The sequence below is a fragment of the Trichomycterus rosablanca genome, chromosome 9 (genome assembly GCF_030014385.1).
Source record: "Trichomycterus rosablanca isolate fTriRos1 chromosome 9, fTriRos1.hap1, whole genome shotgun sequence".
Classification (NCBI taxonomy): Eukaryota; Metazoa; Chordata; class Actinopteri; order Siluriformes; family Trichomycteridae; genus Trichomycterus; species Trichomycterus rosablanca.
The window spans coordinates 32,863,100-32,887,197 of record NC_085996.1 but is presented as its reverse complement, the minus strand read 5'-3'; the positions used below and the strand labels follow the sequence as shown (position 1 = coordinate 32,887,197).

Genomic DNA, 24,098 nt, shown 5'->3' with positions numbered 1-24,098 from the left:
ACCTAATGTGAAGTTAAAACATGAAGGACACTCATTGCAGCTTAATTTCATAATTGTCCACACTGGCAGGTGGAGGGGCACAGATTGACTGAAAAGAGTAGTGCCCTCCGACCTACAGGGGTTGGACAATGAAACTGAAACACCTGTCATTTTAGTGTGGGAGGTTTCATGGCTAAATCGTGCCAATGCCAAACGTCGGTTTCAATGGTGCAAGGAGCGCAAATCTTGGGCTGTGGACAATGTGAAACATGTATTGTTCTCTGATGAGTCCACCTTTACTGTTTTCCCCACATCCGGGAGAGTTACGGTGTGGAGAAGCCCCAAAGAAGCGTACCACCCAGACTGTTGCATGCCCAGAGTGAAGCATGGGGGTGGATCAGTGATGGTTTGGGCTGCCATATCATGGCATTCCCTTGGCCCAATACTTGTGCTAGATGGGCGCGTCACTGCCAAGGACTACCGAACCATTCTGGAGGACCATGTGCATCCAATGGTTCAAACATTGTATCCTGAAGGCGGTGCCATGTATCAGGATGACAATGCACCAATACACACAGCAAGACTGGTGAAAGATTGGTTTGATGAACATGAAAGTGAAGTTGAACATCTCCCATGGCCTGCACAGTCACCAGATCTAAATATTATTGAGCCACTTTGGGGTGTTTTGGAGAAGCGAGTCAGGAAACGTTTTCCTCCACCAGCATCACGTAGTGACCTGGCCACTATCCTGCAAGAAGAATGGCTTAAAATCCCTCTGACCACTGTGCAGGACTTGTATATGTCATTTCCAAGACGAATTGACGCTGTATTGGCCGCAAAAGGAGGCCCTACACCATACTAATAAATTATTGTGGTCTAAAACCAGGTGTTTCAGTTTCATTGTCCAACCCCTGTATATCCGAAGTATCCCCAGCGCCTCAAATGTTAATCACTACTACTGTGGGCAACACTTCATAGCTAGTAGAGTTAGCAATTTTGTTTCTTCTCAAATCTGTTTCTTTATTCTCAGATTTTCCTGATGATCATGTTTATGCTTTATTGCACAATTCAAGGTGGGGTGTGATGTGGGTCTGGGAGTAATATGACTATAGCATTGCGTTTATAAAAACGTCATCTGTATATGTTTATTCTGATAAAAATAAAACCCGCTATGTGACATTTTCATGTGAACTACCAAGCCAAATGAAAACCTAGCCAAATGAAAAGTAGTGTTGACAGAATCAGAGCCAGATGACAGAACTAATTCGAAAATAATTAACTGGATTAGTGCAATTAAACTAGAGTAACTAAAAGCAAGAAAAATAGTCTTCATTCAGTACATAAACTAATTTGCTAGAGGAACATCCATTATCTTCTTTAATTAAATATATTAGAGGGTGCACGCAGATATTAGTGGTGTACATAGTAAAAATTAGCACTGCACTGACCTTTGGTTTTTCATTATACGGAACTGAGTCAGACTAGCTGTGTATGAAGCTACCTGCAAATGTAAAAGTAAGATATTAAGAAAAACAAAGAGCATCTAGTCTCACTGTCATTTCATCTGTGGATTGATGGTCAGTTACAGGCCCTTTAAAGAAAGAATACTTCTACATCTAGCCAGACAAAAAACCCATCACATATGAACACATCTGTTTACTTTCTTATGTTAAAGCCAAAGCCTACTCAACTCAAGTTCTAAATTAATTCCAGATATAGTCTAGATATGTCACATTATGATTTTTTTAGAATATAAAGGGGCAGCTTTGCCTAATGTCTCTGCCAGTATCACTGTCCAGTGTACAAGACAAATCACTAAAACTAAAACATTTTATTTCTAAATTTCCTCTTCTATCTCAGATAAAAAACTGCACTGCTGAAAAAAGAAAACTGTTTACCTATAATCTTGCTCCAGAACCACTATTTTTTAAGTATTGTGGATTGATTCTTCAGTTGCAGACCACCATTCTTTAAAATTACAAAAAATAAATGGTTTGTGTTTTTAATAATAAATGATGACGCTCAGAACTAAAGACGACAGTAGGTTGCACATGAATCTTCCAGTAAAGAGGCTTTCCATCAGAAGTGAGATGCAGGTGTATGTTGGCTGCTTTACTGTGGGTTCTTCAGTATTCGGCCAGAGCGGAAGTCGTAGACATGGCGGCATACATAAACCAGTTCAGGATCAACATCTTCGGGCACAAGTCGGTAAGAGGGGATGGCACTGTCAGAGGGTTGGGGCACCATGGGTGTACCGTTGGGCAAACCCTCTGAGCGGCGCTTTACCAAGGCACAAAATCTGCAACACGAAGATAGTAGACTTAACATCTGGATTAGATTAAAGGTACAGCTGCCTTGTAGATTAAATGAACATTAAATATATTATCTTACCTACAGTACTCTGCTAAAGGTAAAACATAACATTTGTCCTCAATACAGGCCACACTGTTTTCATCTTGATGTCGAGAAGCGAATATCTCATTCTGAAAAACATTAACAAAATATATTAATGTATTTATTTATTTACTGTTCATAGTTATATCAAACCAGAGAAAAAGCATGTGGCACATTTCAATCAGCAGCTCTGCATTGATCCTTTAGTGTAACTACATAGACAAAGAACTTGAAGGTAAATAGCAGTACAAAAATAATGCAGACTAAGCTAATGGATGCATTTCTAAGTATGATGCATTTGTTCGCTGTCCATTAGGCCTGTCTGGTACAAGGGAATGTCTGACCTCACAGTGCATGCTGGGATCTCTGCCTCCCTGTGTGTGTTCAGGTCGATAATACCAGAACAGACTCATCATCAGCTCTCCTGGAGGAAGGAAACATAAGGTTACAAATTTGGTGGTTGCAAATTAAGGCAATGTTCATGGATCAACCATATTCAGGGTGTTAAACCAAATGGTAATTGTAGCATCATTCAGACAAGGCATATCAGCCAGGTATAACATTTCAAGCTGTAAAATATGGTGGTGGTGTTCTGCTTTTAGCTGTAAGAAATCTGGTCAGAATTAATGGAACAAATAATGGCACACACTATATAGTGTAGATAGAGTTTGTTATATCATTCATATTTACAAAAATGTAAATATGAGTTATTTTTACTATTTTATATTTACTAAATTAAGTTTGGTTCAAAAGTTGAAGTTACTAGTAAAATAATACAAATACTTAACTTCTGCAAAGACCCAGACTAATAAGGCTATTATCTTGGTTACCACTAAAAGAATTTTACAAGGTTTCAAGATTACGAAAGAGCTATTTCTACGTATATTAAATGATCAGCCAAAAGATTAAAACCATCTCCCTGTTTCTACACTTACTGTCCATTTTATCAGCTCCACTTACCATATAGAAGCACTTTATAGTTCTACAATTACTGACTGTAGTCCATCTATTTCTCTACATACTTTTTTAGCCAGCTTTCACCCTATTCTTCAATGGTCAGGACCCCCACAGGACCACCACAGAGTAGGTATTATTTGGGTGGTGGATCATTCTCAGCACTGCAGTGACACTGACATGGTGGTGATGTGTTAGTGTGTGTTGTGCTGGTATGAGTGGATCAGACACAGCAGTGCTCATGTAGTTTTTAAATACCATGTCCACTCACTGTCCACTCTATTAGACACTCCTACCTAGTTGATCCACCTTGTAGATGTAAAGTCAAAGACGATCACTCATCTATTGCTGCTGTTTGAGTTGGTCATCTTCTAGACCTTCATCAGTGGTCACAAGACGCTGCCCACGGGGGGCTGTTGGCTGGCCCTTAACCCTCAATTGCTTAGACAATATACTGTCACAATACCGTAAGTCGCTTTGGATAAAGGTGTCTGCTAAATGCCAAAAATGTAAATGTAATGTAAATGTCAAAACTGTTTTCCTAACAAGTAGCTTGTAAAGATGCAGAATAAAATAGCTGTGTCTGTATATAAGAAAAGCTAAAATTCACCCATATCCAGACATGTTCTCACCTGTTTTAGGGTCATCCCACAAAGCTGATATTTTGGCCACATAAGGTAAGGTTTTTTTTCGTGGTCCAGAGCGTAGCAGCACTGTATCTCTAACTCGAATCACTTCTCCATCTCGCTGTACTCCTTCATAACACTGTCGCAATGCAGTCTCAACTTCACCCTGCAAAATAATGCATTTTAGTGAAAAATTGTTTGCCGTGCAAGCAATGCTAAGCAGTAGTGGAAGGAAATTTACCGCAATATAGACTTCTTTCTCTGTGGGTTCTCCAAATCGGCGCCAGCCATTTGTGGTGTGTGAACGATTCACTTTTTTTTGCTGTTTGGCACTTTCTTGGCTGGGAACAGATCGTTTCTGAGACAGTTTTTTGGTACTCACACCGATGGAGCTATTGGTAGGTTTGCTGCTTTGAGGGCATTTCTTAGCTCCTTGAAGCTTGACCTCTTTGTCTTTCTTTTCTATAACAGTGGATAGAAGATGTGGCAGAACTGTGGATTGGTTTAGCCTGGGTAATGGGCACCCAGGAAGGGGCAGGGATGGTGGCACAAGCAGTGAGGAACTTTGATCTGATTGGGGTGACATGTAGCCTTCTGTTGGAAGAAAATATGGTGCATTATAAAGGATTCAGTGTTACGAGCAGTAATAAGAATAATAATTTATAATTCTAAGATTATTTTTACACTTTATTCAGATACCATGTTCTGTCTCCAGTATCCATTTTGGACTTGTTTAAGAAAGAGGGCATCATCAATTGTCTTCACACTGACAAATTGAACTTAAAAGGGCCTCCCCTAACCTGTTGCTGCAAAGTTGGAAGCATATCATTTCCTTTATATAATTGATTTAGTATAGCTATTTGCAACTGATAGAGCCAAAACACATGAATTCAATAATTATATGGGGTGTCCCAATTCTTTTGTCCATATAGAGTATCTCTTACTGAAAGCTTCCATTTGCATGCACTTTTCCTCTTTGCTGATGGCACAGCGTTAGTTGTCTCATGTGGCTTTGAAATCTCACAGCACTTACTGACTCAGCTTTCTAAAAGCTGAAGTGTAATTGCAATCAACCCAATTTTATCTACTTGTGCTGCTGTGTTTGTAATGTTAAGTGTCTATTTAAAAACTTCAAAAGTCAAACTTCTAAAGTTGTTTTTCCACATCTGTGTGTGTGTCCTGTAGGATAGCATTTCGCCAAAGAAATTGAGAATGGGACCCTAAAAAAGTTCTGCCTTGAGTAGGTGAGTTATTAATCACACAAATGCAAAATTGGCCAATAATTGTGGTAGATTCTTGCTGAGCAATAACCTTGTTAACAGAAAAAAGCATAAAGCAGATCAGATTTTTCCCAGATTTATGATCTCTTACCTGTTTTGATTTGATGGCTGCAGTTGGTGCAACCTGTGTTATAGGTGCAAGCTCTGTCAGCGAAGGCGTAGCTGCCAACCCTGCAGCCCTCACTGTAGCAAGGCGAACAAACCGTATGACAAAAGGCAGGGTGTGAGAGTCCTGAGGCATGGGAGGACAGCAGATTTGCCCCAGGGACCCTACTGGGACACACTGCGCTGTGTGGACAAGGTAGTGGCTTCGTACTTAGGCTAGCAGAATGAGGCCCATGATGTGCAATGTGAACATAATAACCAGAGTAGCAGGGGTCTGCACACAGACATGGGTGGGCACTAAGCGTGAGGGCTGGATGAGCGACTGAAGATGAAGCAACCAGGCATTCATGCTTTACTGAGGCCACAGAATGATCGTCTGTCTCACTATAAGCCTTCCTCCTCAGTAAGAGTGCCACCCTGTGGCAATATTCTACTGGACCCTCAGCAGCACAGCAAAAGCAAGGACTAATCTCTGTCTCCACCGGCTCATCTTTCACAACCTTGAGGGGGTATCCCATCACACTGCACGACTGGTACCCTGTTTTGTTTAGGCCATGAGTACCATGAGTTAGGCCATGAGTACCTCTTTCCATCCTTAGTTTGGATTCACTTTCTCTGCTCTTACGCTCTGCAGCACCACCCCGAGTTAAAGCCTGTTTGAGTCTCTGCTTTTTAGGCCGTTGCACTTTGGATCTACTACATGCTGCTTGCTTTCCTACCACGCCAACACCTTTTCTGTCCACCTTGGATCGCAGCTTTTTTTCTGTAGTGGAGCTTGTCAGCTTTAGCAGAGCAGCCGCATTGAGTCCAGCAAGGCGCCTAGGTGTGGGAATAAACAGACTCATCTCATTAACGTCTTTTACATCCAGTTTGCTTTTTATAGTATGCTTCTGGCCTTGGCACATTTCTGTCTTGTCGGCTTCAGCAGCATTTTTTAAAACAGAAGCATTTTTTTTATTAATTGGTGCAGTAGGAACAGGTGCTGCCTCGTGCAGCTGTTTTTTAGCAAGTTTGCTGCCTGGTGTTGCATCCTTTTTTTCCAGTAGCAGGCTGTTAACAGCCTCGGCATTGAGAGAAGCAAGTCGACGTTTACGAGGCTCCTGAGATAAAGTTTTATTAATAGTTGCTTCAGATTTGAATTTTGTATGTAATGAATCCTTGGCTTTTTTTAGCTTTTGGTTGGGTTTAAAGCTCTTCTTGTGCCAATGTTTTCTTAGATTTGTATTTCCATCCTCCTCCTGCAAGTTACTGTCCTGTTCCAAAGCATCCTTCTCCAATCTGGCCAGTAAAACACTGCAACTCAAGTCCTCATCTTTTGATGAGCTACTCCTCCCTCGTAATGGATAAAGCTTTCTTTTCGGCTCAGTTCTTCCTTTTTTCTTGCCTTTTTCGGACACAACCTTCATAGTTGTGCCCTGTATTGCAGAACAATCTAGCCTGGCTCTTTTCTCATATTCATTATTAATCGATCCTTCCTTGTGTTCTTGTCTCTTTTGCTTGCCTCTGTTGGTCACACCCTTTCGAGCCAGAACCCTGACCTCTTTCAAACAATGGTCAGGCCAAGTTTTGGTTTTACAATAGGACCAGTCATCTACACGGTTCTGGCTTTCTTCACAGTGGTGGCTACAAGAGCCCTTTTTCCGAGCCTGGCTCATCACATGCTTTCCAAGATAATCTACAGGGAAAACAAATATTATGTTATGAAATGTGACAACAAGAATTAACAAGTCACAGAAACCATTCAGCATTACTGCTGACATAGTAATAAAATATTTGTGTTTAATAGTACAAGCCCGTTTATTCAGGGAAATTTTAAAGTGTTTCTGGTTATTCTATTGTGGAACCTTTTTAATTACATTCAGTTAAAATCAAAAGTTTATATTATATATTAGTCATGCTGAGCTATTTAATTAATCTTGTTTGATTGGTTTATCGCAAAAAGCTGAATTTACAAAGTAGTTTGTAAATTTTGCTAATAAATTTAATTTGCCATGAGGTAAATAATTTAGATGTCAGTGTCACCTATCTTCCAGCAGCTTTTAATAAATGGCAGACCATTTTTGGTTGGATTAAATCAAAACATCTGCACAATTTCTTCTTACCATTTTTATTACCAGCATTGATAGGAGACCACTGTTGTATGTGAATTTTAATAGATGTAGTTGCTAATTTAGTTTAAAACAAAAAAAAAATTCTTTTACTGCTGCTTTATGTTCATGTCTGTATTTAGACACCTGACTGGCCAATAGCAACACTGGGGATTCGAACGCTGGATCCCAACAGTAGTGGGCTTGCATAATTTACCACTGCGCCACCCGAGCACCCCAGATTTTATTTATGAGAGGACAAATAAATTGTTCCCTTGATTGTTATTTAATCAACTAGGGAAGGCAGTTGTAGCCTAGCGATTAAGGTACTGGACTAGTAATCAAAAGGTTGCTGGTTCAAGCCCCACCACTGCCAGATTGCTGCTGTTGGGCCCTTGAGTAAGGCCCTTAACCCTCGATTGCTCAGATTGTACACTGTACTGTAAGTCGCTTTGGATAAAGGCGTCTGCTAAATGCAGAAAATGTAAATGTAAAACTAATTAACCAAATTTGCTTAATAACTGTGTTTAATTAGACTAAACAGCTATAATTATTATTACTATATTACTGGGAAACATGTTTTACTTACATGGAACCTTTCCAGCTATGCAAATTAGGCTTAAAAGTCCCAAAAGCAGCCGACATAAATAATGGTAGACATTATTCCACTATATGAAAGCTGGAGCAGGGCCACAGACGAGTTCATGCCCAAAATCTTTCCAGTATGACTAAATTAATTCTACAATGAGGGCTACAATTCCACCACAGCAATGTAAAAAAAACTATTTTTAAATTATTGCAAGTATATTGCAAGTTCAAATATTACTGATATAAATTTAGATAGTCACAGATTACCATGTAATCATTTCATTGTTTAATTGATATTAGTATTATGCTGGAATGAGCAAATAATAAGAGGAATTCTCTTACAAACCTTTTCTATGACCATAAACCATCCAAAGAACCACTGTTACAAAGAATGTGACAACGAGTCACATTACAAGTTAAAAAGCTGTTTAAAAACAGGGTTAAAACAACACTGGTCAGCCAACTGCCTGCATATTGCATTTCAGGTTAAAAAATAACCTTATACAGTACATGTATTGATTTCTGCACCTCCTACAGTTTGTTGCCAGATTGTCAGTTGCAATAACAAGCAGACCCAGAACTACACAAAGTGTAAACTATAAAGTGCTTGGCTTGCACTTCATTAAGCCTTTGCTTATATGCTTAATGAAAATGTTCACATATCATGCAAAGGTTTGCAAACCCCTGTTTAAATATCATGTTTTGTCATTTTTAAGTGAAAATAATTTAACCATTCCACATTTTATGTTGTATTTTCAATATGGCAATTAATCAAGAAAACACTATGTACATGTGGAGGAGGTTATAACTTATTTTCACACATAATAAATACAGAACGTATAAAAACTTGTTCTGTAAATCATTCTGTATGTAAATGTTTTAATTATATCAAAAATAAAATACATTTTAGGCATTTCTGCATTCCAATATTTATGATTTTGAAATTTATGAGTTTGATGGACATTTTGCAGGATAGATGCTAAATGCCTTAAAAAATAAAGCCACAAAACTAAAAATCATGAATGAGCACCTTTAGGACCTAAACAAAACTCTACATAACAAGCTTTGTAAAGCTGGAACTCCTTATAGAACTGATAAGGAGGGACTGAGCCCTCTCCTATTCACTTTGCTGACCCACGACTGCACACCGTTGTACAGCTCCAACCTCTTCATTAAGTTCGCGGATGACACGACTGTGGTGGGTCTCATAAAGAACAATGACGAGACAAACTACAGGAGTGAGGTGAGTCGCCTGTCCCAGTGGTGCAAAGAAGGGATTTCAGAAGATCATGCACACAACATGCTCCTCTGACCATCAACGGTGCTGCTGTGGAGAGGGTGAGCAGCACCAAGTTCTTGGGTGTGCACATCACTGAGGACCTCTCCTGGACTAATAACACAACATCTCTAGCCAGGAGGGCTCATCAGCATCTCTACTTCCTCCGCAAGCTGAGAAGAGCCAGAGCTCCACTCCCCATCACGTGTACCTTTTACAGAGGTACCATCGAGAGTGTCCTGACCAGCTGCATTAGTGTATGGTACGGCGCCTGCACCACGTCCTGCCGCAAGACCCTCCAACGCATTGTGAGAGCAGCTGAGAAGATCATTGGCACCTCTCTCCCCACCCTCCACGAACTACACAACACCCGCCTCACCCGCAAAGCCCTCTGCATGGCAGGTGATTCCACCCACCCACTACACAGCTTCTTCAGTCTGCTGCCATCAGGAAGGAGACTGCGGAGTCTCCGGGCCAAGACCAGCCGACTGAGGGACAGCACCATCCACCAGGCGGTCAGGATCCTCAACTCGCTTCCTGTTCTGCCCCCCCTCTCACGAACCTAAACCCCCCCCATCTATACCAAAAACTTACATCCCCATTATCTTTTCAATGTACACATCACTTTAATCTATCTATAGATAATCGATTTTGCACTGCCGTTGGAATTACAGTGGTTTTAACAAAGTCTTCATAATCTGCATTGCCACTTTAAATGCTTAAGTTTTTATATTGGGACTTCTATTTTAAAAAATTTTTAAATGGTCTTTTTACCTCTATATCTTCATATTTGTGTCAGTGTATACAGTGTATCACAAAAGTGAGTACACCCCTCACATTTCTGCAGATATTTAAGTATATCTTTTCATGGGACAACACTGACAAAATGACACTTTGACACAATGAAAAGTAGTCTGTGTGCAGCTTATATAACAGTGTAAATTTATTCTTCCCTCAAAATAACTCAATATACAGCCATTAATGTCTAAACCACCGGCAACAAAAGTGAGTACACCCCTTAGTGAAAGTTCCTGAAGTGTCAATATTTTGTGTGGCCACCATTATTTCCCAGAACTGCCTTAACTCTCCTGGGCATGGAGTTTACCAGAGCTTCACAGGTTGCCACTGGAATGCTTTTCCACTCCTCCATGACGACATCACGGAGCTGGCGGATATTCGAGACTTTGTGCTCCTCCACCTTCCGCTTGAGGATGCCCCAAAGATGTTCTATTGGGTTTAGGTCTGGAGACATGCTTGGCCAGTCCATCACCTTTAGCCTCAGCCTCTTCAATAAAGCAGTGGTCGTCTTAGAGGTGTGTTTGGGGTCATTATCATGCTGGAACACTGCCCTGCAACCCAGTTTCCGGAGGGAGGGGATCATGCTCTGCTTCAGTATTTCACAGTACATATTGGAGTTCATGTGTCCCTCAATGAAATGTAACTCCCCAACACCTGCTGCACTCATGCAGCCCCAGACCATGGCATTCCCACCACCATGCTTGACTGTAGGCATGACACACTTATCTTTGTACTCCTCACCTGATTGCCGCCACACATGCTTGAGACCATCTGAACCAAACAAATTAATCTTGGTCTCATCAGACAATAGGACATGGTTCCAGTAATCCATGTCCTTTGTTGACATGTCTTCAGCAAACTGTTTGCGGGCTTTCTTGTGTAGAGGCTTCCTTCTGGGGTGAAAGCCATGCAGACCAATTTGATGTAGTGTGCGGCGTATGGTCTGAGCACTGACAGGCTGACCCCCCACCTTTTCAATCTCTGCAGCAATGCTGACAGCACTCCTGCGCCTATCTTTCAAAGACAGCAGTTGGATGTGACGCTGAGCACGTGCACTCAGCTTCTTTGGACGACCAACGCGAGGTCTGTTCTGAGTGGACCCTGCTCTTTTAAAACGCTGGATGATCTTGGCCACTGTGCTGCAGCTCAGTTTCAGGGTGTTGGCAATCTTCTTGTAGCCTTGGCCATCTTCATGTAGCACAACAATTCGTCTTTTAAGATCCTCAGAGAGTTCTTTGCCATGAGGTGCCATGTTGGAACTTTCAGTGACCAGTATGAGAGAGTGTGAGAGCTGTACTACTAAATTGAACACACCTGCTTCCTATGCACACCTGAGACCTAGTAACACTAACAAGTCACATGACATTTTGGAGGGAAAATGACAAGCAGTGCTCAATTTGGACATTTAGGGGTGTAGTCTCTTAGGGGTGTACTCACTTTTGTTGCCGGTGGTTTAGACATTAATGGCTGTATATTGAGTTATTTTGAGGGAAGAATAAATTTACACTGTTATATAAGCTGCACACAGACTACTTTTCATTGTGTCAAAGTGTCATTTTGTCAGTGTTGTCCCATGAAAAGATATACTTAAATATCTGCAGAAATGTGAGGGGTGTACTCACTTTTGTGATACACTGTATATATTTGTGCTTTAGTGTGTTTATTCTTATTCTATTTTTATATTCTTCTTTTATTCTAGGTTTATTGTTTAATTAATGTTTAATGTTGCACCATGGGTCAGAGAGTAATGCAATTTCAATCCTCTGTATGTCCTGTACATATTGCAGTTTTGACAATAAAGCAACTTTGACTTTGACTTTTGATATTTGGGTATTTTTTAAAGGCAACTGCACAAGCTACAAAACTTTGTAATATTAGGTTTTACCATTTATTACCAGTATGTTTAGAGAAAGCCAATGGATACTTTTAACTCAGGATATCTGCTGCTGTCAGGAACAGTGAAGCATAATTCAATAAAAAAAAGCATGCAGTCATCCAGTAAAAATCATTGGGTCCAAATAATGCTTTGCATATTGCTTACAACAGCCAACTAATATGCAGTGAATTGACAAGACCAGGTGCACTGTGTGGTTTTGCACCAGTCTTTACTGATTATGCTTCCACATTCCAGAAAAATAATCTTTAGCACTATTTTACAACTGTGTAGATATAGATTAATGTAGATGTAGTTTTATTGATCTTCCCAATTTAGTTCTGGAATTAAAAATGCAAAGTATATCTCCACCTTTTTCATTCCTTTCAGAAAACTGGAACATAACAACATAAAAAAAACAGTAAAGCTGTTCTGGAGACGGAAGGTTGGCACTACCCCGTTATCTCTTTCATATTCAAATAAGTATATCATGTTTCAATTATTTAGTCCACTGACCATATGACTTCAGGAAAATATTAATAATGTTATAATGAAATTAAATAATATAACAATCGTGTTTATATCTTTTACAACATAAGCACTTCCAAAAGTATATCGAATGTAAGCAGTAGTAGTAAATATTGAAAGTTTACATTTGAAGTAAAAAGTTGACATACACTCTCTCATATGACTTCAGTTATGTCCGTTACTATTACTTTTTCAAAAACAGCATATTACAAACTATAATTAATTTCATTTAATTGTAGGTTTACTAAAACATTAAAAAATATGTTTGCTTAAAAGTAAACATGCAGCAACTTATTAATTCATGGTGTACAAAGTTCTATAATGACATTTAACTGTGTAACGTGTAACAAACTAACTGTTTGCTAGTGATGATGTAGTGATAATGATAACACAAATTCAAGCCAGCTTTACATCACGTTAACTTAACTTAGAGGCTGCAAATCGAAAAGCCCCTGCTCCCTCCTTTTTCAGTTCATGTAGCCTAATCAGCTACAAAATTTAGTCAAGGTTTTGTAGCAGAAGCTTCTTTCTTGAACAGCTTTTCAACACAGGACATGGTCCCTAACTAGAGTGTTTGTATTTGTGGTTCTTTTCTATTTTAGTACTAATAGTTCAGTATAGGTGCAGTCAAACTAGCCCTATTTATGAGCATAGAGAGGTCACCAGCTGTAGTCAATAATAATAGCTAACACAGAATTAGCAAGCCATGACACATGTTCAGTTAAATGACATTATATAACTTTATATCACTACATGTGTAATCTAAGTATCTGTTTGTTCATTTTTTACAGCAGATGTTTATTTCAGATTGTTAAAAAACACCAATAATCTAATGAAAAAAAGTTTTTGTTTGGACAAAGAAAGATTTGTTCCAATTATTCAATTATTAAAAATAGCTACAGAAATTACTAAAATCCCAATACTGCCATGACAGACCTTTAACAAATGAATGGAAACGTTTGACAGTTAGGTTGTCATCTACCAACACATTTAAATAGATTAAACAGAATATTTTACATATAAAAATACACTCTGCATTCTATAGATTTATAACCATTCTAAAACTCAAAGACATTTCAAAGCACTGAAAATGGGCATTTGGATAAAAAAAAATACATGTATAATATATAGTGTGGAAATAGTATAGTGTGGAAAATGCAGTGTTTTGTTAATTTAAAATATTATTGAGAAAATGAAATAATGCGGCTTGCTAAATTGCACGATCCATTTATTTATTAGGATTTTAACGACCTGTTTTACACACTTTAATTACATTCATCAATAGATTCATCAGTTCACAAGTTTAATGTCAAACACAGTCATGGACCATTTTGCATCTTCAATTCACCTCACATGCATGTTTTTGGACTGTGGGGAAGAAACCGGAGCGCCCGGAGGAAACCCACGCAGATACGAGGAGAACATGCAAACTCTGCACAGAAAGGACCCGGACCGGTCCACCTAGGAATCGAACCCAGGACCTTATTGCTGTGAGGCGACAGTGCTACCCACCGAGCCAGTGTGCCGCCCGATGCACGAGCAATCTGTAATATAATTGTATGAATGTAATACTGAAGGCCATTTTAACCATTATTGTTCAGTCCTGCTACAGGATAGGAGGAACAGACGGACATTACAATGATTAATGCTTTACAACATGGTCACCAATGGTTGTTTTCTATCGAGCTTCGGCTGTATGTAAGTGCAAGGTAGGAAAAATGTCTTCTTATTAATATAAAAAACAGGGTATTTGTTAGATCACATAGAGCCGTGTTAGTAAGTATTGCACCTGATCGGTGTAAACTTGGATTGTGCTGTAATGAAGCTGATGACACCCACAGATCTTCTGAGAAACAGCAGACTCATGAAGTTCAGAGAGTCGAGCGACCAAAGCGCGATTAAAACAACGCGTTCGCTTTACATTAGCATTACTATCAACCTTTAATCGCACTCAATACACTGGTTATAAAGCTTTTTTTAAAACTCTACTGCATGCTAAAACTAAGTTCGCTGTAAAGTACAAAACGAAAGAGGACGATGTTTGTTCGCCACCTCGCAGTGACACACTTGACGTCAGCCTCCATCAGGAGAAACAAATAACACCGAGCGATGTTTGTTCCTGCAGCCGGGTTCATCCGCACATGAAAGCTTCAACACAACCGACACGATTAAACCACAGCGCAGTTTACACCTCGTTTAAACACGATCAAACCAGACCGAGCCAAATCCGCCCAGTCCGCCACGAGAAAACCAATTCGTCCCAAAAAGCCTCGCGTAGTCCAGCGCACGGACAAATATGAGTCGCTTTAAATCATCTTCCAAAAAAAACCCATACTTACAGTTTAATGCTTAATCCAGAGAGGCGTCGGAACGAGTCGGTTTGTGTATTTTCCGCGTTTAAAGGCCAGGCTGTGTGCGCGTGTGTGTGCGCGCGCGTGTGTGCGCGCGCGTGCGTATGTGTGTGTGTGTGTGTGTGAGTGTGTGTGTGTGTGTGTGTGTGGTATGGACGCTAGCTGTTGCCCGCTGTCCTCTTCCTGCTTTAGCGCGAGCGAGCTGCACTCAACTTAACCCACCCGCACCAATTATAACACAGACAACCAGCCTGACACACTAACCACCCAATCAGCAGCACCGCCACTGTCGTCTCCAACCGAGAACTATTTACAACTAACCCAATTCTGACAAGTTAACCACTAACTATTTGTAAATAACCCAATTCTTTAAAGTTAACCAGCATCTATTGGTAAATAAACCATAACTGACAAGTTAACCAGTAACTATCAGTGAATAACACATTTCTTACAATTTAACTGGTAACTATTTGTAAAAAAAATTTTTAAAAATCCCAGTTTACAAGTTAAAAAGAAACTATGCATTAACTAGCGGTTAAGGTACTGGGCTAGTAATCGAAAGGTTGTTGGTTGCTGGGTTGCTGAAAGGTTGCTGGTTCAAGCCCCACAACAGTCCGGTTGCCACTGTTGGGCCCTTGAGCAAGGCCCTTAACCCTCAATTGCGTAGACAGTATACTGTCCCAGTACTGTAAGTCGCTTTGGATAAAAGCGTCCGCTAAATGCTAAAAATGTACAAATGTACTATTGGTAAATAAAGTGCAACTGACAAGCTAACCAGTAACTATTAGTAAATAACCCACTACCAAATAACCCAATACCAACAAGTTAACCAGTAACTATTAGTAAATAACACATTTCCTACAATTTAACTGGTAACTATTTGTAAAAAAAAAAACCAGTTTACAAGTTAAAAAGAAACTATGCATTTAATAATACACAACTAACAAGCCAACAAGTAATTATTTGCAAAATGAACTAACTATCTGCAAATAACCCACTACCAAATAACCCACTACCAGATAACCCACTACCAACAAGTTAACCAGCAACTATTTGTAAATAAAGCACAACTGACAAGCTAACCAGTAACTATTTGTAAACACCGCATTTCTTACAATTTTCACAATTTACCTGGTAACTATTTGTAAAAACAAAAAACAAAGAGTTTACAAGTTAAATAGTGACTGTGTGAATAACTCACAATCGACAAGCCAACAAGTGATAATTTGTAAAATAAATAAATAAAACCTCACAACTGAATTGACAACCTGCAACTATTTCTAAATAACCCATTAAAAAGCCATTCAGTCACTTATAATGTAGTTGCTCAACATGCAGACTGTTTAATAATGTTTTAGTAATTAATGGAGAGCATACACGCTAAGTGACAACTGTTTGTAAATAATGCACAATTAGTCAATTGTAAAACATACAAAGTAAATATTATTTATAAATAATGCACACCATACAAGTCAAGCAACCATTTGTTAATAACACTTGATGTTCAGGCTAAAAACTCTGGAAATAATGTGTATAGTAATGCATATACGTAGATTATCTTAAATGAAAACACAACAAGCCTAATGATTACAAACCCAGTTCCAAAATAGTTGGGGCAGTAGGTAAAATGCAAATGTATTTGTCTTTAATTTAAAAAAAAAGCACAAAAAACATAATCGATGATTTACCTTAACAAATTAATTCATTTTATTAAAAGCTTATTTATAATTTAATGCATGTACCACTTTCCCAAAATGTTGGGACAAGGGCAATGTAAGCCTGGAAAGTTTGTTGACAGAACAAAAACACCTATTATAAAACGTTCCATAGCTAAACAGGTTTTATAAGTAACCAAAGATTGGTGAAGGCTTCCAGTTTTGTTAAAAAAAACAACTTAAGTCCAACAGTTTAAAAACAATGTGTCCAACTGCACCACTCCAAGGAATGTGCATCATCTTCACTCTTTAACGTTATTAAAAGAATTTGAAGAAATCTTTATGCGTAAAGGCTGAAAAACAATAATGAATGCCAGTGACCTTCAATCCTTCAGGCATCAACTTGTGTCTGTGATGAATATAATAACATGGGATCAGGAACCATTCAGAGAATATATACAATACAAGGTATGACTCTACTTTGTAAAGCCAAGACCACATATAAACAACATTTAGAAACGCCATTAAATTCTCAGAGCTCAAGGTCAATTGAGATAGGCTGGCATTACAAGTCCACCTATCAATTTGTTTTTGGAAATAATGGATGTTGTGTTTTTTGTGGCTAAGAAGATTTTTGGTATTTGTAAATAATGCACAGCATGAGCTATGTAAACTATCTGTAAATAACATAAAACACTGTTTATAGGTAATACACAATTTATAGCATGTGTAACCTATGTAATAGCTTTTTGTAAATAATCCACAAAATTATTTGAAGAAAAAAAGAAAGAGAAAATAATACACATTATTTAATAAATAGCATTATTTCGTGTAGCTAGTTCAACTTATGACTGTCCTAAACCACTGTGAATCTTATAAGCATGTATTGTATGTGAAAACTGACCTAAGCTATATTAAAACCACATTAAAAACACATAACGTTCTACATTCATGACAAAATCTGCTGCTGTCAAGCTACCACCCACGTAGCTTGACATCAGCATGAAAGTCTACAATCAAACCATTTGCTACTTTACTGTCCAAAACAATTGTGAAACGTAAGCACTCTCCTAACACAGGCATTGTCTTTGGTCTCACATTTCCTTTACACAACAAACATTTACTAGTCCATTATTAGTAAGTCTTTTGTGGGGAAAAATCAATACCCAAAACATTTCAAAACATTGAACAAGAGTTTCCATAGAGTGACTTTGTTGCACTAACAACATTTTTAAAAATCCCCTATTAAAGTCCCATTATGTTCAAGTTACCTATGTGTTTTTAAAAAAAGTGAAGTAACTGGCTGGATTATGAGCAACAGAATAATACAATTACTTAAACTGCCAAAAAACAAAATCTATAGAATTCTTAAAGTAAAATAAATTCAATTGACTTTTTTCCTGCTGCATATATACACTATAACTTTAAAAATAAATGACTACTTAACCTCATTTATCAATGGCTACTTAACCTCATTTTAAATGTATTTAATAAGGTCTAGATCAGATGACCTGGTCATTGCAAAATATTGATTCTATACTCATTCTCTGGATTTGGTTTTATGTTTTTATGAATCATGAGTTCTGCTTGAAGATCCAAACACAACCTACATTAAGATTGTTGGCAAAGGCAGCCACATTTTTATAAAAAAAGTTTATGATGACATCTATCCTAACAAGGTTCCCTGAGACTTTGGTTGAGAAACAGCGTCAGGACATTATTCCATCATACTAAACAGTGAGAATGAGTTTATACAGAACACAGAAGGGCCAAGGCATAACGTGAAATTAGCCACTGTGGGGGTGGGGGGCACATATCAGTGCATTATTAGTTGGGAGGGACCAACTAGGTGTTTTTGTTGCATTCAATTGTACACTTAATAAACTAGATACATAAGTGGTCAATTAGTAATTAGTAAGTAGTAATGTGTCCCTTTTGCTATTTGAAACCTAATGCTGTAACATAACCTCTCTTGCCACTCTAAATGCAAAAACACAATAACAGGACACCCGTAGCTAAATGATCTCTTGTTTGGGAAAAGCCAGATGTTTGCACATTTTCTGCCTTGCCAGTATTACCCAGAAACAAAAGACTTTTTCAGGTTTACTTCTTTTAAACTGTTGTTTGGGAATTGGTTGCTCAGAGCATGGCACTTCTGTAACTAGTTAAATACCAATACTCTTTCTTTACTTGCATTGACTATCAGCAGGAATATACAGCAATGTGGAATTATGTATCATTTACATGATTGTTTAATTTGTTGGAATTTACTAACATTTTAAATAATAAATATAAGTTGTGTACTATTTCATTTGCAGATTATAATTAAAGCTTTTTGTCAAATGTTTTGCTAATGACGGGGAGAAAAAAAATCCAAAAGTCTGTAATATCTGTTGCTTTATTTCTCTTTATTATTTTTAATATCGTATACTTGTTGTAGAGTTTAAACCATTCTGATCTTAACTATTTACAACAAACCGTATAGCCCTCATTATTAATGCACATCACACAGTAACCTAACCCAGATACACAAGTTTGGGCAATTGGACGCGCTAAAAGTCGAGAGAAAAAGGGGAGAAAATGAATAATATATATAAAATATAAAAAATAAAATATATAAAATATATAAAAAACAAACAAAAAAACATTGTTTGCCCTGCAATGTTGGGGCCTTTTAAGCAGCCCAGTCTTTTTTGTCTCATCTTACGTATAAATAAAAAATCTTTTTTAAAATGTTATGAATAATTTACATATAAATAAAACGGATGTGGGAAAAAAGGATTTTAAAGAGCCATACATTAACATAAACAGTATCTTAAAAACATTACCGAATGGAAATGAGGTAGGTATGACCTAGGAGCGGTAACAAGTCAGACTTTATTCAACAATACAATTTTGCACCGAGCTAATTTGTTTATTCATTTTACAGATAAAGCAGCCCAAGTTTACTCATCAGGGAGTAAGGGAGAGTGTGCATAAACAAGTGAGTGAGGGAGGGAGTGAAGAAGTGAGTGAGTGAGTGAGTGAGTGAAGAAGTGAGTGAGTGAGTGAGTGAGTGAGTTAGTCAGTGAATGAGCGAGTGAGTGAGGAAGACTGAGTGGTGGGTTGAGCAGTGGGCAAGTGAGTAAGTGAATGGGTGAGTAAGTGTGTGTGTATAGTGAGCCAGTGACAGGAAGTAAATAAATAAAAAGGTGAAGGACTGAGTAAACAGATTTAATAGACCGGAGAACTGTGTAAGTAAGTTAGCAAGTGAGTGACATTGAGTAAGTAAATGAAGGTATGTGATTAAGTGAAGAGATAGTTTAAGAGACAGTTAAGTGAGTGGGTAAGTGAATGACTAAAAACGTAAGTTGGGTAGGTGGAAAATTTGGTAAGTGAAAGTATAAGAGAATAAGTGGAGAATTGGGAAAGCAAGTGGGTGGGTGTATGGAGGTGGGTGGATGTGTGAGTAAAGAAGTGAGAAACAATAATAATGACATAGGTCTAAAAAAGTGTAACATAAATATGTTGTAAAGCATCACTAGTGTAAATGTATCTTAAGTAAACATTTGACCTTCAGTTGAAACTGTGTGGAACTGTGTATAGCCTTGATTGCATCTTACTCTTTAAGTTAGTAAAATAACTATAAGAGAAATAGAAATGACAACAAAAACAAACAGCAATTTATTTTCCCCAAAACCAGTTTAAAACAGTTCAAAGACAAGATATTAAATTTATGATTTTTGAATTGGTTGTTTATACACCGATCAGCCATAACATTAAAACCACCTCCTGGTTTCTACAAACACTGTCCACTGAACTTTGTAGTTCTACAATTACTGACTGTAGTCCATCTGTTTCTCTACATATCTTTTTAACCTGCTTTCACCCTGTTCTTCAATGGTCAGGACCCCCACAGGACCACACCAGAGTAGGTATTATTTAGTATTATTGGTGGTGGATCATTCTCAGCACTGCAGTGACACTGACAGTGTGTGTTGTGCTGGTATGAGTGGATCAGACACAGCAGCGCTGCTGGAGTTTTTAAATACAGTGTCCACTCAATGTCCACTCTATTAGACAGTTCTATCTAGTTGGTCCACCTTGTAGATATAAAGTCAGAGACAATCACTCATCTGTTGCTGCTGTTTCAGTTGGTCATCTTCTAGACCTTCATCAGTGGTCACAGGACGCTGCCCAAGGGGTGCTGTTGGCTGGATATCTTTGATTGGTGGACTATTCTCAGTCCAGCAGTGACAGTGAGGTGGTTAAAAACTCCATCAGCGATGCTGTGTCTTATCCACTCATACCAGCACAACACACACTAACACACCACCACCATGTCAGCGTCACTGCATGATCCAGAATGATCCACCACCCAAATAATACCTACTCTGTAGTGGTCCTGGGAGAGTCCTGACCATTAAAGAACAGCATGAAAGGGGGCTAACAAAGCACAGAGAAATAGATGGACTACAGTCAGTAATTGTAGAACCACAAAGTGCTTCTATATGGTAAGTGGAGCTGATAAAATGGACAGTGAGTGTAGAAACAATGAGGCAGAGTTAATGTTATGGCTGATCAGTGTACATGCTGATTCTTAATTTGCAGATGGTACCTAGTGTCATAGAAGTTGGGGCATGGGTGTGTTTATGACTGTAAAACATCAACTGTTAACAATGCTTTTAGCACCCATTATTGTATTTGTGGTAGTGGTTTTTTTTTTACATTCTTGCTTAATTTAACACTGCAGCTGAGGAAAGAGGAAAAGTCTGGGCTGCAGACAGGCAAGTCTAGCACCTGCATCTTTTACTAAAAAGCCCTCTGTTGTAAGATGCCTCTATGTGTTGGCATTCAATTATAAATTTGTATATTACAAAAATGTACAAAAGTGATCGTCACTTTGTGCTGGTGTTAATTCAGTATCTGACAGTTTACAAATCACTACTTACACATTTCATTAAAAAAATTTCTTTTTGTCAATACTATGTTAAAAACTAATACTATTGTGTTTACAACCCTATAAAGCTGACTATGGTGCCAATGTCAACAATCAGTAACAACTATGCAAATTACTTATAACTAGTATTATATTTCAGCTGGGCAGCTATATTTTACTTTAAAACACAAAAACTAAAAGAGAACCACATAAAACAGTCTGAAATGAAGATTTACTCAGATTTACAGTCTGACTCATGCATAATTTCTTACAAGCAATCATAAAGGCACTCATTTATAGCTGACCAAAGATGATGTAACTAAGGATTGCTTTTTAAGATACCCATTACACCTGCAGCATTACCTGTTTAGTACTGTGTAATTACTGAAACACAGACACTACTCAAACGTCTGCACCATTCAGTCTACGTGTTGAGCTCTGTTCCCTCTTCCTACCCTAGCTCATGTCCCAACTGTGTATAGTGTGCAAATACTGAACTTTAAATAAGTAATTCTCTCATTTTACCCACCCGCGACCCTGACCAGGATAAAGCAGTGGTAAATCAGACAATAAATGAATGAATGAATTTTGAAATTTTACAGAACTGGAACATTTGCCATTAGAAGCCATCACAAGATCCTAAAAGCATATCTAAGGAGTCAACTGCAATATTAGTGGCTTTCCCGTATTCTAGTATGCTGACTCTTACAAATGCTTAAACATTTCTACACATAAAAATAGGTTCCCTAGGTGTCATAGCTACAGATTTTTGTCTGTAGTATTTAATCAAATGAGCAGTGGCAGAAGGAGACCTGGCTCAGACGTGACATTCCAAATGATCCCAAAGGTGTTTAACACAGATCACTAACAAACCTCTACACCAAACTAGTTGGAAGTAGGTAATATATTTTAAATATATTTATTTTATATATAAGTAGACACATATTTATATATTTTATTTTATTTTAAGCATATCATTTATTTGATATAATCTGTGATTATTTTTGTGGCTGTCAGGCACTCAAGTGGCGCAGTGGTCCAATGCACTAGCCCACTACTGCTGAGATTTAAAGCTCTCGAGAGCTGTGCTATTGACAGCTGGCTGTGTCTGAGGGAGAGAGGTTGATGTGTTAATTCGTTACAGCTTCAAATGTGACCTTTACAACAAATAAATTGTAATTACATTGGTAAAACAAAAGAAAAAATGCAAAAATAGATTAATAAAGAAAGGTAAAATGTTGCTATTTTTTAAAATTATTTATCCTTTAATCAGTTCTTTTTTGCTTTCCCATCTAGTCATAACCAGTTTCATGATTTATTGATTTAGGAACGCTGCAGACCCGAGGCAGGCTGACAGAAGGCGCAGAGAGCCATGCACTGCCATTCATGATGAACTGCAAATGCTAAATTATTTTATTTTATTAATTTTACAGTAACATAGCATACAATTTAAGGTGTTTTAACATTATTACTCAGTGTAATTCAAATATATAAATAAATAAGTTATGAAAATGAAGTCACACATTGTGTACCTACAGAAAACAATTAATTAATTTTATTAGTGTAGTAAGAGATGTTGTTTACTTCATAGTAGTGTTTTTGTTTACAAAGTTTTTGTACGACTAATTTGTCAATCAATGAAAAAGAAATTATACAAAAGTAGAATCCTTATAGTGAAATAAAAGTAATACACCATCCAAAAGACTTTTTCTTATTTTAGAATATGCAAATATTACACATTTTAAAAAGTACTTGAACAAATATGGTCAGTAATACTTACTATAAAAAATATAACTGAAAACTGAAATGTATTTTATGAAAACTGAAATGTATTTGAGTGAAGTCAATTTTTGTGAACTAACATATATTTAGTGACACTATAAAATGCTTTATTCATCAATTCATACATTCTTTCCATGCACAAATATGAACAGGTTACTAAAATTGAAAAATATGCTGGCAGCTTCTCCAAAAGATGCCAAAAAATTTTATTGTGCTGCAAGACCAAACGCTGATGTCAAGTGCAGAGTGAAGAACAACTGCATCATAGATTTCCACAGATACAATCTCCTCAAGGTTGGTGATGGCCAGTCCAAGCAGAAACACTTCAAATGTCTTTACTTTTGACAAGTGAAGGATCGATATGATCAAAATTGTATTTCCAGCTATTTCAATGGCAGAAAGTATAATCTTTAGTACCAGTAATGCCAGTACACGCTGCTCCATTGGATTATTGTACAAAAAGTCTGGATTGAAAAATTTGTCATAAAAGTACTGTCAAATGACATGATTTAAGTAAATACTAAAACTTAAATCCATATGATTACAGGCAATAAAGTAATTATTTACAAAACAATATTAGAGCTTTGTAGGCATTATTAGCATATTTAAATCTACAATTAAAATTCATATGTTACCCTAGTCACTAGTCATATAATTAAACAAAATAAACAACATTCCAAATTATACCTCATCTTACAAAAACCATGTAAAATAAATAAAATAAAATAAATGTTTTTCAAACAAGTTAATAGGACTTTTGTATTTCACTATAATTCCAGTTTAAAGCAAAATTTGTACAATTGCTGTTAGCATCAGGCTAATTTCTACTTTAATATTCGTAACATTAAAGTTTCATTTCTTAATATTAGATCATCATATTTATGAGGTTATATAGCTAATGATG

General features: G+C 37.6%; 1 protein-coding gene across 1 annotated transcript; it reads right to left on the bottom strand.

Moving 5' to 3' along the window:
* Positions 1-1,339: 1,339 nt before the first annotated feature.
* LOC134320078 (bromo adjacent homology domain-containing 1 protein) lies at positions 1,340-6,993 on the bottom strand. Its single transcript, XM_063001377.1, has 6 exons — positions 5,325-6,993; positions 4,195-4,547; positions 3,960-4,119; positions 2,718-2,797; positions 2,371-2,462; positions 1,340-2,278 (listed from the first exon to the last, which is right to left on the bottom strand). The coding sequence occupies exons 1-6, from the start codon at positions 6,991-6,993 to the stop codon at positions 2,092-2,094; spliced, it is 2,541 nt and encodes an 846-aa protein (XP_062857447.1). The 3' UTR covers positions 1,340-2,091.
* Positions 6,994-24,098: the final 17,105 nt, after the last annotated feature.